The sequence below is a fragment of the Parasteatoda tepidariorum genome, chromosome 7, assembly GCF_043381705.1.
Source record: "Parasteatoda tepidariorum isolate YZ-2023 chromosome 7, CAS_Ptep_4.0, whole genome shotgun sequence".
In the NCBI taxonomy this organism is placed as follows: Eukaryota; Metazoa; Arthropoda; class Arachnida; order Araneae; family Theridiidae; genus Parasteatoda; species Parasteatoda tepidariorum.
Genome location: NC_092210.1, coordinates 73,153,998 through 73,171,055, shown reverse-complemented (window position 1 = coordinate 73,171,055; position 17,058 = coordinate 73,153,998). Strand labels below are relative to the sequence as shown.

Sequence of the window (17,058 nt, the reverse complement as noted above, 5' to 3'; positions counted from 1 at the left end):
CTATTTTGATAATAAAATGAATAACCAAACTTATGCTAGTTTAAAAACATTTTTAACACATAAAATATTGCACAATAAATTCATACTAATATTCTACTCACAAAGTTAGAACGAGCTACAAGAAATTGTCTGATGATGCGTTCTGTACCATTGACAATAAAATAGCCACCAGGATCCTAAAGGAATAATAAAAAAAAAAAGAGGAAAATCAAAAGCTACATAATGTAATTATTTTGTACAGTAGAGAAATGGAAAAATTTAATACACCAGATCACATTACAGTTTGCAATTTTTCTTGGCTTTTTGAGAAAGCTTAAAAGTTCACATTTTCAAGTGCATTTTAATAATATATGAATTTTAGCTTGTAGATTATTTGTGACAGGTTAAAATTTTAATGCAGAGATATTCATTCGTTACAAATTATTCTATTTTTGAAAATTCATTCAATAAAACTCAAAAAAATAAATAAATAGGAGTGAAATTGAATGGGAATTACGTATATGAGTGTAAGGCATTCAATTCTATACAAGGTGGAAATTTCTTTTAAAAGAAACTGGACAAAATTAAAAAAAAAACTAACAATGACCCATATAATTATTTAACAATAACTACTAAATGAATAGTTCGAAACTAAAACAATCAAAATTTAATATAATAGTACAAGAAAAAAATAATATTTTATATTATTTATTTAAGTTTTACAGATAATTTTAAGATTTCTACTATTATAATAATTTATTTTAAATTTGGATTTCTGTTGTCCTTATTTTCTCAAATATATATGTATACTTTTTTTTTTTATCTAGATAAATTACGTGTACATATATTCTGTTCAGTTTACGGAAGGTTTAATTTAAAGATGGATATCAATGTCTACCAGTGAAGCATTAACAATTGTAGTATTCTCAAAAAATTATTAAAATATTACTTTGTAAAATATTAATTAAAAACTTAAGTTTAAAAACTATTATGGCATTGCTAATTTTCTTAATGCAATATATATTTTAGTAATTTTTGGTTTTGATTTCGCTTTTAACTAATTTTCTTCAAAAAAAAATTGATATCATTCAAAAATAAAGTAAAAAATATTTTAAACTATATTTTTATCAAATATTATATTTTATATCATTTATATCAAAAAAAACTTTGCTATAACATTTATATTTCAAAATTTGCAAGTTTCATTTTTTAATGATTTTCAATTCGGTTAAAACTTCAAAGTAGTTGACCACCTTAATCACATAATTGAAATTTTATGCAATTAGTCATTGATTTGAGGATCAAAATTCTTAGATTTATTTGACGAATTATAATTAATTTGTAATTTTTTGAATGGGTATGTAAAAATAAAATTATAAAACATACCTTAACTTGGGAATGAAAATTAATATGACATTCATAATTATAAATATGTGTTATTTGTAGTAAAAGACAACATATAAATTATTATATTTTAAAAGTTTTTCTATATTACTATAAAATAAAGTTTTACTATACTCCGTTATATTAAACATAGAAAAAAAAAAACTTAAGCTATTTTAGTTTTTTCATTTATATAAAATGATTTATTAAATGGCTTTATTTAATTAATACTATTATTGAAACTAAAAAGCAATTATGAACTGATTAATATTTTAATTTAATACTTGATATTTCTTTTCTTTAAAATTTGATATTTCTTTAAGTTTCTTCCATTTGTTCTTTAGGTAGGAAAAAACTTATTTCTTTTGAAGCATTAATTTTTTTACTCAATGGTTTCTTCTACAATAGAATTTGGAAAAAACTAGATGCAGCAAAAAGAAAATTTAAAAATTCATACCCAAGTTTCCCTAATTTACAGTATTTCTAATTGTTTAGAAACACAGATATATAAAATAAATAGCACCAATTTAAATAAAATAAATAGCCTTTAATAAATAAAAAATATAAACCAAAGAGTTTGAGAAGAAAAATGAAGCAAATATTGCAATAAGTAGTACTATAAAGTAGCAGAATCAACAAGAGCCTGCCATAGAGGTTTCTAATTATCATATCAAGACAAAGTTAGTAGCATTTTTTTGGTCAATTTTTTAAGACTTAATCCTATAAGAAAACAGAATCATTACAGAAAACTGAGCACTCAGACTAATTCTGTCAATGCAGGGTTAGATTATTTCCACAATTATTTATTTAAAACAAATTTTGTTACATTTTTCAGTTCTTAAATGCATAAAAGAAATTTTTTTTTAACAATTATTATTTTTTACTTCAATTTACTGATAACTACTTCAATATTAAAAGAATCATTTCATTTATAACTATTAAACATTGTTAATAAAATATGCATAAGGAACATATTTAATAACCTATATGTGAAATCATAATAACATAACATAAAATTTGTTTCCATATTTAACTTTATATTGTAAAAAACATTTTGTTTTAATGACATTTGAAAAAGAAATTAAATTAATTTGTTTTTATCCTTCTCATGTATATAATTTATATAAATGAAATGTTTTTTTTTTATATCTACGTCTTGCAATAATCTTTTGTAAAATTTGCAACAATAAAACCCTTATGCAAAAGATATATTTGCATTAATTTAGATTACTTATTTTAATTGAAACAGTTGTGATGCACATGACATAATATTTTAATAGAATGTAATTTTGTAGCATGTTGTGAACTAAATATTGAGATATTGTCACATTAAAGTGTTTAGATTTAGTGTTAGTGCAGATTACAGGAGGAGGTTCTGATAATCAATTTATTAACGTCAAGAAATTTCAAACGCCGGGAACCAGTCTGCACCCAAAAGAACTCCTCTTTACAATGACGGGATCGCTTATATACTAGAATAGAATGTTCTAGAAACTTTCTAGGAACAACTAAAGAGGAAATAACATAACCTGAACATTCCAGAAGCTTCTGGAATGTTCATAAATTAAATAAGAAAATTTAGTGTCCGCTTCCGAATCGAACTCAGGACCTTCTGCTTTATAGAAGCCTGCACCCAAAAGAACTCCTCTTTACAATGACGGGATCGCTTATATACTAGAATAGAATGTTCTAGAAACTTCCTAGGAACAACTAAAGAGGAAATGACATAACCTGAACATTCCAGAAGATTCTGGAATGTTCATAAATTAAATAAGAAAATTTAGTGTCCGCTTCCAGGATCGAACCCAGGACCTTCTGCTTTATAGAAGCGAATTCTACCACTGAGCTACTGAGACTTGACAATATATATACAGGGCTCAACGCGGCTCATAATAAAAAAAGTAGTGAAAAAGTGACTGAAATTTTTTAAAAAGTGATCAATTGTGACTTAATTAAAAGCAGTGTTAATATTCAAGCAACATCCTAATAACCTTAAAAATATACAACTTAAAGGAAAAAAATTGGTTAAGAAACATTAATAGTTTTAACTATTTATTGCTTTAATTTACTGCTATAGAAAAATTAAAAAAAAAAATTACATTATAAATATTTTCCAATTTTCCCCACTAAAAAAAAGTTGTATGTTTGACTTATGACTTAAAGTATTATATTAAAGAAGCAGTGAAAGTATATAACAAAAATACTGTTGCTATCATGTAAAGTCAATACACATTTATTGAGATGTGCTTCTCTTCAGGTGTCAAGAAACGATGTGTTATTACTGAAAAAAAAAACTTTAAATAACTATTATTGTAAAAGTACTTTTACAATACAAATGGCGCAAAGAATGTAGCAAAAAGTGATTAATGAAATAAAAAATAATAATATTGTATTAAAAGTATCGAAATTGGAAATATGTGCGAAACTGGACACATGTGATCATTGTCCTAAAGGGGTAAAATTCGAAATATGCATATACAATAACACTGTACAAAAAATGAAATTTAAAAAAAAAATGGCTGAAAAAACTCTCAGGGAAAAAAAAGTGGAATCACAATCAAACCATTAAAAGTGATTTTTGAATAAATCATTAACAAATTCTCAGTACAACATCGCATTAATCAAAAATATAACACTGCATTAATATGAAATTAAATTAATGCAAAAACTGTCAGAAAACATTAATTTAAAACATAATCGCCCTGAATCGAGTGTGTAAAAAAAGTTAACTTTAAGATGAAAAAGCCAAGTAATAATAACATGGTATTAAAAAACCCCAAGGAAAGGGCTGAAAAAATTATAAAAATTCACCTAAGGTAAACACTGGAAATAAAACTATAAGAAATCGCAATGAAATCAAATATGTTCAAGAACGATTTTTGAATAAGTCATTAACAAATAGTTGTTACTGAAATACATGTCACATAATAAACATTGTATTAATTAAAATATGGAGATTTAAAAAACCTTGGCAGAAAAAAATATTAGCAGAACTTTGTCAATCATTTGACTGATAAAACGATAATAAAACCAAGTAAATTGGGTGAATCAATTTGAAATTCGTGTGTCATAACATTGTATAAAAAACAGCACAATTTGAAAAACCACATAGAAAGGACTGAAAAAATTCTTAATAACAACTGACGTCAAAAATAATTTTAAAAAACATCAAACGGTGTGAAATTACATGTCAAAAAGAGATTACTCAATCTTATTAAAAAAGAATAAAATTTTTGGACAGGGGAAAAAAAATAATAAAAAAATAAAAATTGTGATCGCCTTTCAGTGATCACAGGTTACCTATTGGCAAAATGGTTGTTGTCTTAACTTTTTTTTTTACCTTCTTCATTTGTAATATTCACCTGAAATAGCATTGAAAACAATCCAGTTTGTAGGTTACCATCTGTAAGTTAGAATTTTTGATTCTTAATTTAAACAATAAAAAGAAATATATCATTCATATGATGAAATTCTTTTTCATTTGCAATTATTTGCAATATGGGATCTCTCTGGTCCCATATCTCAAAACTAAAGTCACCAACTTAATGCATAACAAAATTAAATAATAAGTGAAAAAAAAAAGAATTCCCAAAAAATTATCAGGCAGTTGCCATAACAACACATGCACACTGTTTACTATTACTCTTGAACACAGTTGAAGAGTGATGACGTCCAAATAAACCCAAAACATCCATTTTGCCTGGTAATGAAATGGGTAATAAAAGTAAACATTTTATTTACGTTTTTTCTTTTGAAGAAAAAGAACTTTTAATGTAAAAGGAGAATTTTTAAGAGTGCTTAATTCCTATGATGCAAAATTTTGCTCTATTAAGCACATTTAAGGAATCCCACAGGAAAAGGAAATTCAATTTAAGGAGACATACAAAAAATCTCATGTTCTGCAGCTCCACAGCAAATAAGAAAATGAAACTTAAGATAGATGATGACTAAAATCATTCCTCAGTACAGTGGATGGCTCTCTTGCATTTCAAGAGGAATTCATTTAAGAGTGGAAATTGTCTATTTTTCTTCACATATTCAATCCTCTTCAATGCGCCACCCATGATCCTTCTTTACTAGAGCAAGAGGATTGTAATATTACGGAATATTAAGGGTAATATTATGGAAATGTAAAATCTTTCTTTTGATTAAAATGGGGGGGGGGGGGGGGGGGAATTGTGAAATTAAAATCTTAAAAAAAAGTGAGTAAAAGTTACTATTTTTTCAAGATAGTGACATTAAGTGAGAAAAGTTACTCACGCCTTGCCCTGTATATAACATATTCAGAATTTTAATATAATTCATTCATTTGATTCAATATAATTTTTAATATAATCATAATTTTAATGAAAATATAATCTATGAATTTTCAAATAAAAAAAATTTCCAATCGGAATTGCTATAATTTCATATATAGACTTTTGATGCATAGTGCACTGTACCTATGACAACATCGATAATTTAAATTAACATAAAATATGGAATGAAGAAAATCAGAAAACTTATGAATGACAAAGCAATATTATTTAAATATTCATAAATTAAACAATATTAAACTGCAATAAATAGTATATATATATATTTTTTTTATGAAATCTTTCTAGATTTAAAATTAAGTCTTATATTGATAAACTTTTTTATAAAAATAAAATAAAATTGTTATAAAATAAAATAACATAAAAGAAATTACATTTAAATTATGTAAGTAAAAATAACATCTTGCACCACAAAAAGAGAATAGTTATGTTCATACTAACATATTTATCTTCAAGAACCTCAATCAATTCTTCTTTATTCATTCCAGAAAGCAAGCATAGATCGGACTAAAATTTAAAGTTATATTTTGCTAAATTATTACATTTAAAAATTGTAAATAATGATATAATACATAATAATAAATGCATTCAAATAATTCATACTTTTTCACTACATAAAATGTAATGATCCTTCATTCCTTAAAAAAATTTAATCACTAACATTATATTTTCAAATAAATATAATGTTCCAATTTTTTTTAATAAGATCTAGATGATAAATTTTTTAATAAGAATATCTCTTCTTATACACGGAAGCATAATATTACAATTAGAAAAAATTAATATAAAGAGTTATTCAGGACAAGCATTACATTCTGATTATACAATTTTAAATCAACATAAAAAAAAAAACATAACATTAGGAATGGAAATCTATATTTTTAAAAATTTATTTATATAAACTATGAAGAACATTAGTTTTAAAAATTTAGAAAACAAAACAAAAAGGGAAAAAGAACAAGAGAATTTTTTCTTAAATATGAAGAAAGTTGAGATTTCTTCAGGATGGTTACCATGCATTGGTCAGATAAACATTTAAAATTAAGATCTTAAATTGTGACACTTTTAGCTTAGTACTTAAACCTGTTTAATAATATATTTTATAAAAATACTGATATTGTTATCAATTTGTAATAAAAATATAATTTCAATTTTTATGAATAAAGGATTTTGTTCATTTGGAAAAAAAAAAGAACAGAAATTAATGAATTAATAAAAATTTCCTTCTTTTTATTAACTTCAAGAAAATTTACATTACATATATACTAAACTTTTCATTTGGTATCAACCAAAACGGAATTTCTCCTTGCTCAGTGATATTTTACTTAAGTGAATGTTAACAATAAAATAAAATTGAGATATTACTAGTACTACTAATAATATTAAAAAAAGTCAAGTGAATATACTACTGCAAAGTCTAGAAAGTTCATAATACAATCAAGCCTATGTTTGCGAAATTATAACAAGTATTTTCATTTTAAACTGTTATTATGTCTCTAAACTTAACAAGATGAAAAACATCTTGAAATTTTTTTTCTTCCTATTTCTGGTTACCATAATGAGAACAAGGTGATGCAGTACAGAACCCGTTATCCGGAAATCAGAAAACCAAAAAACCGGAACGAAATTCGATAAATTTTCCCGCTATTTTTAAAAAAAAAATGTTTTTTTTCCTCATAAGATTTTAGGATTTTTCGTTCTTTTTTGAAAGATGTTTACTTTACCATAATTGTAGAAATAATCATTAGTTGTATTACTTCATCGTTTTTTCTTTTTTTAAGATTATTTCTAAATATTTTTTTATTTTTTGTTGGGTTTAACAATAAAAAAACGGCTTTTTGTAGTGATTCTGAAAACCGGAAAAATCAGTTATCCGGAATAGCGATGGTCCCGGATAATCAGTCTCCTACTGTATTATTTATTTATTGCTATAACTACATGTAAATAACTTACTTTTAGCATTAATGGAATAAAAAATATTCTTTTTGTTTGAACAGATTCATCATTTGATTCAAAGAGTAAATGAAGATGGAGTTCTGCATAGTAAGTACATTTCCTCATGCGAGCCTAAAATTATTATGTTTTTAGAGTATGTCTAAATTAATATTTAACCAACTTAAAAGTGAATGAATAACACTTACTTCAGATGGAAAGATAATTTTTTTATGCTTACGAAGTGACATAGGAGCTGACAAGGCCTTCACTTCAGCATCCTGAAAAGATTTTGTTATATAACTATCAAATGCACCCCTGGAAAAAAGCTAAATTTGTTTCTTCATATTGGCAGTAGCAAAAAATAAATCATAAATTTAAAGTAATATGTTACTGCAAAATGTACCAAAGAATTAAGTTCAAGAATTAGGTCATGAGTCAAAGAGAGAATTCAATTTTTGCTGACTTTTCTTCATTGGCAATGGATAGAAGAGACTATAAATATATACACACACATATATATATATAAATAAACATTTGAAACTAATATGAGTGAAAGTTTGAAAATGCTTTTCTTTAATTCATACTATAAATTAAAAATAAAGATGATTAGTATATTAAGATGAATAGAATATTAAGGAAATAAATAAAACTGATGCATTTTTTATCACTTACAAGAATCATTACTTTTTACCAATTCTAAATAGAAAAACATCTTAAAAAAAAAAAATGCATTCAAGCATAAATGGCACGTGCGAATAACCAGCAAAGATAAAAACATTTAATTTATTGTGCTGAATTTTAATTATTCGAACTGAAAATGTGTTAGATGTAAGTGAAAAAAAAAATCGCATGACACCATTAGTAATAATATGAGCTTTCTTGAACTAAATTCAGTTATCAAAAGAAACCAAATAGAATTACCCAGCCTTTGTAGAGGTTCAAAATAAAAATCAGGACATTTTGCAAGAGAAACTAAGGGCTAAAATTACAGAATTTTCCATTGCTTTGAAAATTTTGTTTTACGCAACATTTTTCTTTAATTCTCTAAAATATTTAAAAAAATAAATGGGCAACACTCAGTATTTTCAAAAAAAGTTAGGAACAAGTTTACCAGATATAATTTATTTTTAAAGTGCAATTTTGTGCAGGTGCACTTGCTGCCAAAGTTATCTTGGAATTTTTTTTCTCGAAATTTATCTGAAGTAGCATATTTCTTTAACAAGTTCGGGTAAAAAAAAAAAAAAAGAGCTCATTGTAAGTACTACATATCCTATTTGTTTGTTAGATAACATCTGTTATGGAAAAATATTCAATGAACACAAACATTAGCTTTTACTTTATTAACTTATTTGAAAACAATAAATTTTGAAGAATTTTTATTTTATTTTTACAATGACTCAAATATACTTACACAAATGGATATTTTCACAGAGGGCGAAGTATCAGTCAAGACAGGATCAATATCCTATTTGTTTGTTAGATAATAAAAAAATGAACAATTTATTATTTCTGTTTAAATAGCAAAAAAAATAAAGAAAATTATTATTTTAATTTATATCTACAACAAATAAGATTGTAAAATGAATTACATATATCTCATTGAAATTATGTATATTATATATATTTCATAACATATATTGTATTTCACTCATTATTAATTAAAGTCTGAATTCCAAAAGTCAAATGTTAGATCTAATACATTTGCTGTTCATATTTTGTATGGGAGCCATTTCGTTGTTGACAAAATAATAGTTAACATAAATATGAAGAAATAAAAATGATAGGAAAAAGAAGATATAATAACACCTGCACCAAAAAGAAATTTTCTAGAAGGAATGAGCAAAACAAAACAGAGTTTCCCTTTCATGATTTGGATTCTGCAGAGATTGTAATTTCAGAGTAAAGAAATATCAGTTGTACAATAGATCAACTAACCCCAGTTTCCTTTATTTATTTAATGTACGTAGTTAAATTATAGAATAGAAGTATTTATGGTATTAAAAATAATATTCCTTATCTTTAAAATAAAACCACATTATGCAAAAAGAAAAGACTTTAAATTTCTAATAAATAATTTTAATAGGTTAATGTAAAAATTAATACTAACCATACAACAATCACGAGCTCCCTTTTCAATTACATAATTAAAAGAATTTATATTAGATTCGGACAATCTTTGTAGAAATGACTTCTTATCCATTGTATCAGAATGAGAAAACCTGAAAAAAAAATCACATTATTAAACAGAAAACATTAGTAAAAATCTAAGTAACAAATACCTCTTGTTTAACAATTAATGCAAAAAGAAAACATTGGAATGAAAAATATTGGTATAATAGTTCTCTAGAACCTATACTACCCCCAAAAAGTTTTAGTAAAACTTTACTAACATTCAAAATAAAATATTATTTAGCTTCTAAGGTTTAGAAAGAAGTGTCATAACACTTAAATTTACGATAAGGAGCAAAATCTTTCCAATCAGGACCATGTGAAAAGAACTCATAATTTAATAGCAAAAACATTTTCAAACAAAATTGTGACACTTAAAATTATTTTTAATGATTTTTATATAGTTGTACTTGATTAAGGAAGATTTCCGTATCCTGATCTATGGCAGATTCGCCAAGCCTTGGCAACTTCCTTGCAGCGGAAACTTAAAGAAAAAAAAAAAACATCACAGAAAGGGATCAACTCAATGGGTATAACTAGTAGTCTTCTCCGGGCAAACGCCTGAAAATTTTCCCGTTTCAAATCAATTTGATGCTTAGATGATTGTAGTTAGCGTGGCAGATCACGATACAGAAATATCCTTCATGATTACTTAATTCATAACAGAATTATTACAGTAAATAATAAATAAATATCAAAAATAAAAAGAACAAGCTTTTTTAACCCTCCAAGCATAGACTTGGGACCAATATGTTGATTACTCCCGCCTATACACTACTTTTCATGTAATAACAAGTCTGTTTTATGATGCATCAAAAATCAGATTTATGGTTTACAATAACTAAAAAAAAATTTGAACAAAAAATTACACAAATTGTTCTTATTGACAATTTAAATAATTCTAGACATCAAATTAAAATCTTTGATTTCTGCTATAAGTCTTTTTATGTTTAATGATTTTTTGTCTGTCGAGAGATGGAACTTGATAAATAGCACAAATAATTTCCTAAACTTTTTTTTTTTTTGGAGACTTCTTTTCTAAATGCTTTAATTTTAATTCTGAAAGCAAAATTTGAAGTGAAAACTTATCTAATAAACATATAAAATCAATTCAATATAAGACTGTAATGGCCATTGTGATTCTTATAAAACTAAATGGCCATTTTGCTTTAAAAAAGAGTGAATTTAATTTCACTTGACAAACCAGAAAGTATTGAATTTCATAAATCTTCAAATTTTACAAAAAATTCAATTATAATAAGTTATTATGGGTAACATAAAAAGAGAGTGAATTTGCTTCCTGTTTCATAGTAAATTAATGCTTCAAATGACACATCAATTCACAAAACAGGTCAATAAAAAAGTTTGACTAAATAAGAAAAAAAACTTTTTGTTTTAGCTCACAATAGTATGCTCCTACAATTTCAATATCTTCGCCTTCTTAAAACCTTAATAATAATCTCCACCCTTCTATATGCAGTATTATCAACAATCTCCTGTTTAAAAAATTAAATTTTCCATTCAAAATATCTCTAATTAAAATTGGATTTTAACTTATATATTAAATGTTATTTATGTACATTTAAGATAAAAGTTTAAAATTAAACTTTATGCTATTTTTTTCTTGTTTACTAATCAAAGGCATGATGCATGTGCACAATGCAAATTTTCAGAAAACTCTAAAATGATCTGCAGATATTTGTACTAATGTTAATATCGATCATCATAAAAAAATTACATTTATAAATTGGTAAGAGAATCTGTAGTTTATCGCCTGCTATCCCCAGTATAAAAAGTGCAAAACATTCTCATTTTTCTTTTTTAAAGCACTTTAAGAAAATAGACAGTTTCAGGTTGCTGTAAAAAATTAATGCAGATGAGTTTTTTAGCCAGTTCTAATTATTTACAGTAAATCAGGTAATACCATAACTCACATTATTGGAACAAGCAGAACATGAATGAGTAATCTGTCTTAGGAATCTTAAGCGGCAATATACTATACAAATCTTAAGCGAAAGAAAGCTAGTAAACTTAATAAATATTTTTAAAATTCATAATGATAAACATTTAAAATAAAAATAGCAAAACAGATTAAAAAATCTTACACAGATATAAGAATTGCAAGACGAAGAAAGGGAAAATTCCCTAATTTTAAAAGCGGAAACATGCATTTCGACTTAGTGACACTTATACACTTACGCTGTCACTGAATTACGTTCATTATCATTTATTTACAAAAAAATGCGAATAACTCATTAAATTAAAGAATATTAATGCACGTTACACAGTATTTCTATAAATGCAAAACGCGAAAGCTCAATAGGTGGCACAAATTAAAATTTATGTAAACTACAAGTCAAAGATGATTAGGGGAATTATAACATCTGCAGATGCAATTTTAGAGGAAGAAAATATAATTCACTTAGCAATAATTTTCAAAGTTAATTTGACGAAAAATAAATCCAACATCTGATAAAAAATAAATGGATATAAAATAAATTTCACTTTCGGTTTCGCCGCGCTGTAACTAAATTGCCATTACATGAAAACTTAATTTTATAATCCGAAACAACTGTCTTAACAAAATGGGCTGCAGATGGCGTAGAGCAGAACTCTCTACCTATGGCAACACCTCACATGCCTTCCCCATTAGCGTGTGGAAAGTCATAGAGGAAGGAAGTACGTTGGTTTCTTTCGTGATTTTCATATAGATTAAAATATTTTAACTTGGAAAACTATATGGAACTGAAAAATACATTAAACATAGCTGTAAAGAAAAGTATCAAGGAAATTTTAAAAATATTTTTATTAAGTAAAAAGGAAAAATATTAAGAAAAGGGAAAATATCGTAGTACATTCCTATACAACTGAAAAGAGGAGGAGAGGGAAGGTGTGTTGATGTTGCTCATTTACGTCACACTAGAGCTGCACAATGGGCTATTGGCGACGGTCTGGGAAACGTCCCTGAGGATGATCTGAAGACATGCCATCACAATTTTGATCCTCTGAAGAGGGAATGGCACCCCCGCTTCATTAGCCTGACGACCTGCACGCGAAGTCGAGCACTTTACGGTAGCACAGTTTAACGAGGACTGAAGGGAGTTATGTTGAAACGACTACGTCAACCTTTATCTATCAAAAGATACCTCATGATAGAATCAAGTTAACATGTCTTATATACTAGTGAATTGGTATTTAATATTTATAGCGGTAGTTACGCCACAGTACTCCCCTTCCAGAATTTCATCTGTGATAGAATTCGATTAACGGATTCCACTAGTTGATTCATGCTGTTTATTTATTTATATCAATTTTTGCTCATTATAATTTTTCTTCATTTTTTTTGTATATAGCATTTTGCTTATTTTTCTTCTTCTTCATTTTCTTATTTATAGCGTCTCGCACATTTTTTTCCATATATTGTTTATTACCGGGAGACTTTATTTACTTCACCGGTTCTTTTTTTACTTTGAGCAGTTTATATTTAGCAAATCAACTGTTTAATGTGGACCATCCATCATGTTAGCGAGTTCATATCACGTCCGCTGGTCACCATTGAAGAAAGTTATGTTGAAATGACTATGTCAACCGTCATCTATCAAAAGGTACCTCTTGACAGAATCAAGTTAACATGCCTTATACACTGTTGATTTGGTATTTAATATTTATAGTAGTAGTTACGCCACAGGACCAATACCGCACACCCTCGGTCCCTACGCAGACTGATCCCAGTGGTCAACCACCCGCAGCCAGTGATGCTTGACTTCGGTGATCTGCTGGGAACCGTGTCTTAACGGTCAGTCCACTGCTGGACGGAGAGGGAAGGGAGAAGGGCTAAAGGCATGAAATCGGTCTCTCCTTAGATGGCGTATTTGAGTGTTGCGATCGCCAATTGTTCACTACAAGTGTTTTCCACACTAGAGAGCGCTACAAGTTCTTGACAGCCTAGACTTCCGGGTTACTGTTTTTGGTGTGTTATGAAGCCATTTGGCTCACAACGTGATCATTGTGTTTTGAGACTCTCTTTCTTGTGTATGTTATTTGTTACCTGATTTATTATTTGTATTTAAAAGTTGAATCGTTTTAATGAATCGTCCTTTGAAGACCTGTCATTTAAAGACACAAGAATTGTCACTCGAGAAAAGAATTATTATAAAACTCTTTTTTCCTTGCTAAACAACATACCAAGGTTGGTAACAACGAACATACAATCGAAATTTAAACCTAAATGATAATTTGTAAAATGTACTTAATCTCGCTGCTCGAACAATATGCTGACACTAACGTTTGATGGTGCACGGCTTGCACTACAAGAACAAACAGTAATAGACAAGTAAAAGAGACCAAATCAAAACTGCCAAGAAGCGAGTTCCTTATGAATTTAGCAACCATAACACCTTTTTTAACAATGGATGGTGTTTTCAGTAGGAATGTGAACAATAACAATCTCGAACTGTATGCCTGCTCTAGTTCCGGCTAGAAAGTTTGCTGCTTACTACATGTTATTCTGCGAGGCGATATTTTCAAACCGATAATTTTGTTTTCAATAAAAGAAATAAATTAGATAATTTCTGAGCTCAAATCTGCCGTATTTCATAAGATATTAATGTTATTATGTAATTCTGGTGAGTTTGAAGTGAAAATTTGTTTTAGTTATTTAGAGATATATTGTTAAGAAAAAAGTGATATGGTTGCTAGAATTTGAATAACTCACTTTTTTGGCAGTCTTGATATGGCCTCTTTCCATAAGTTTATTACTGTTTGTTCTTGTTGCAAGCTGTGCACCATCTTAGGTTAGTGTTAACACTTTTAGCATTGTAAATACAAGTATCGTTAGCATTGCAAACACAAGTAATCAGTAATCAACCACATTTTTTGCAAGAATCTCAATACACAAGGACGACAAATAGCTTTAAAATACAACGGAAACAGTAACCCGGGATATTAAGCGGTACCGAGATTGCAGCGTTCCCTAGTGTAGAAAACACCATCCATACTCCTCTAAATAACTAAAACAAATTTTCATTTCAAACACCCCAGAAATACTTAATATCATTAATATCTATTGAAATACAGCAGATCTGAGCTCAGAAATTATATAATTTATTTATTTTATTCAAAACAAAAATATCTGTTTGAAAATATCACAGAATAAGCTGCAGCTAATAAGCAGCATAATACTTTCTAACCGGAAGTAGAGCAGGTTAAGAGCTCGAGCAAGTTAAGAGTTGTTGTTGTTTACATTTATATTGAAAATACTATCCGTTGGGTTTCTCTCTTTATTGGTCCGTCCAGCAGTGAACTGATCAGGACACGGTTCCCAGCAGATTAAGTCGAGCATCGCTGGCTGCGGTCGGTGTGCGGGTGGGTGACCACTTGGATCAGTCTGCGTAGGGACCGAGGGTGTGTGGTATTGGTCCTCGCTGGACTGTTCTACCGTAAAGTGCTCGACTTCGCGTCTAGGTCGTTGGGCGACAGAAGCGAGGGTGCCATCCCTTCTGCAGAGATCAAAATTGTGATGGCTTGTCTTCGGATCATTCTTAGGGATGCTTCCCAGATCGTCGCCAACAGCCCATTGTGCAGCTCTAGTGCAACGTAAATTAACTACAACAACAATCTTTATTGGTCTCGCAGTGAATTGACCGTAAAGTCACGGTTCCCAGTAGAACAACTAAGTCAAGTATTACTGGCTGTAGTCAAGAAGTGGATGAATGACCACTTTAATCATCCTGCGTAGGGACAGAGAATGTGCGGTATTGGTCCTCGTTAAACTGTTCTACCGTAATGTGCTCGACTTCGCTCGCAGGTCATAGGGCTACCAAAGCAGGGGAGAAATCACCTCAGCAGAGGAAGGATCAAAATTGAAATGGCATGTTTTCGGATCATCCTCAGGGATGTTTCCCAGACCGTCATCAATAGCCCGTTGTGCAGCTCTAGTGTTATGTAAGTAAAGTACGGGACGTCTAAACTCGCAGCCTTCGAGCGCGGACGGTGACGTCATTAAACACAAGAGTCAATTCGCCTTAAATGATATAGTATAACAAAATCTTTCACACGTTACCCCCGAAGAGAGCGGTAAAGGGAATCCCAATCCTCAAACCAAGGTTTGGAACCTCCCCCTAGAAAGAAACGTTGAGTATCGATTGTTATAAGAAAGTGACCAATGGCTTATGCCTATCTTTTAATCGTTCTATCTTTTAATCCTTTAGCTAGAGGGTTGTGACCTCTTTCTCAGAGTTCCTAGAGGGGTGCGTTTTTTCTGATAGGGAATGGGGATGAATTCTCCTTTCATTTTAACAATTACGTAGTCTAAAATAAAATATCTATTTATTATAATTTTTGATCTTTCTTCAAGAATTTAGTTTGTAATATTTGCTTTAAATTTGTTGGCATTATTGTGTTTATTATAAGATAATTGATTCACTTATAATAAACACATATTTGCTAAAAGTTTGCAAAAAAATAAAAATATTTTTAAAATAAAAAAATAACAACAGATTAAAAATCAAATACATCTATATTTATAAAATTTTATAAAATTCATATTTTGAATGTATTTAAATAAGTGTGATTGTTTCATTCAGAAATTTCATCTTTAGATTATGAAACTTTGAAGTTATAAATATATTATCGAGAGCTCATAGTTTTAATTAATAAGGGTTATTGAATTTGACAAAATTTTATAACTTTCTATTTATAAACATTTTTTAATTTATAAGCATTTTATTATATTTATGATTATTTTATTATTTTCTATTATTGGTAATAATTACTTTACTTTATATTTGTAATTAATAAAATGCGTAACTTTATATCACTAAAAGTTTTTAGTTTTAAAGGTATAATAGGCATCAAAATAATGTGTAATAAATAAGTTTTAATAAAAAGAAATGCATGAATTTAAGCTTGTTTACTTAGATTTTTCTTTGTTAAGTACGTAGTAACATTCTTTAAAAAAATTTTAGTTTAAATAATATGAAGAAAAAAAATTGCATTACAATTAAAAAAACTGTTTTTCCCATTTTTCTCTTTCTTGTTTGTTATAATTTTTCTTTTCTTTTTACCCATTTGCTAACTTGATCATTTTACAAAATAAACAGAATCAATCGTTAGCTTTTCAAAAGAAAAAATTATTTTCTTCTTTATTATAATATTTTTTCTATCTTAAATTGCAATGCAATATTTTCTTTTTCAAATTTTATTATTTATCCCTTTTTAGAAAATGGTATTTTTAACCGTTGTGTGTTATTGAATTAGATTTGGAAAGATTTCTCTG

The 17,058-nt window shown here is 27.8% G+C and overlaps 1 protein-coding gene across 2 annotated transcripts in view; it reads right to left on the bottom strand.

Annotated features, from left to right (window-relative positions):
• LOC107441938 (DNA-directed RNA polymerase I subunit RPA2) overlaps positions 1-12,378 on the bottom strand; it is a 69,655-nt gene extending 57,277 nt beyond the window's left edge. For both annotated transcript variants that reach the window (XM_043048094.2, XM_043048096.2), the window contains exons 1-7: positions 11,888-12,378; positions 9,721-9,832; positions 9,025-9,078; positions 7,820-7,891; positions 7,632-7,745; positions 6,120-6,185; positions 102-176 (exon numbers count right to left, since the gene is read on the bottom strand). In XM_043048094.2, coding sequence (XP_042904028.1) covers positions 102-176; positions 6,120-6,185; positions 7,632-7,745; positions 7,820-7,891; positions 9,025-9,078; positions 9,721-9,832; positions 11,888-11,949 — 555 coding nt within the window. In that variant the 5' untranslated portion in view covers positions 11,950-12,378. The remainder of the gene's footprint in view (positions 1-101; positions 177-6,119; positions 6,186-7,631; positions 7,746-7,819; positions 7,892-9,024; positions 9,079-9,720; positions 9,833-11,887) is intronic.
• Positions 12,379-17,058: the final 4,680 nt, after the last annotated feature.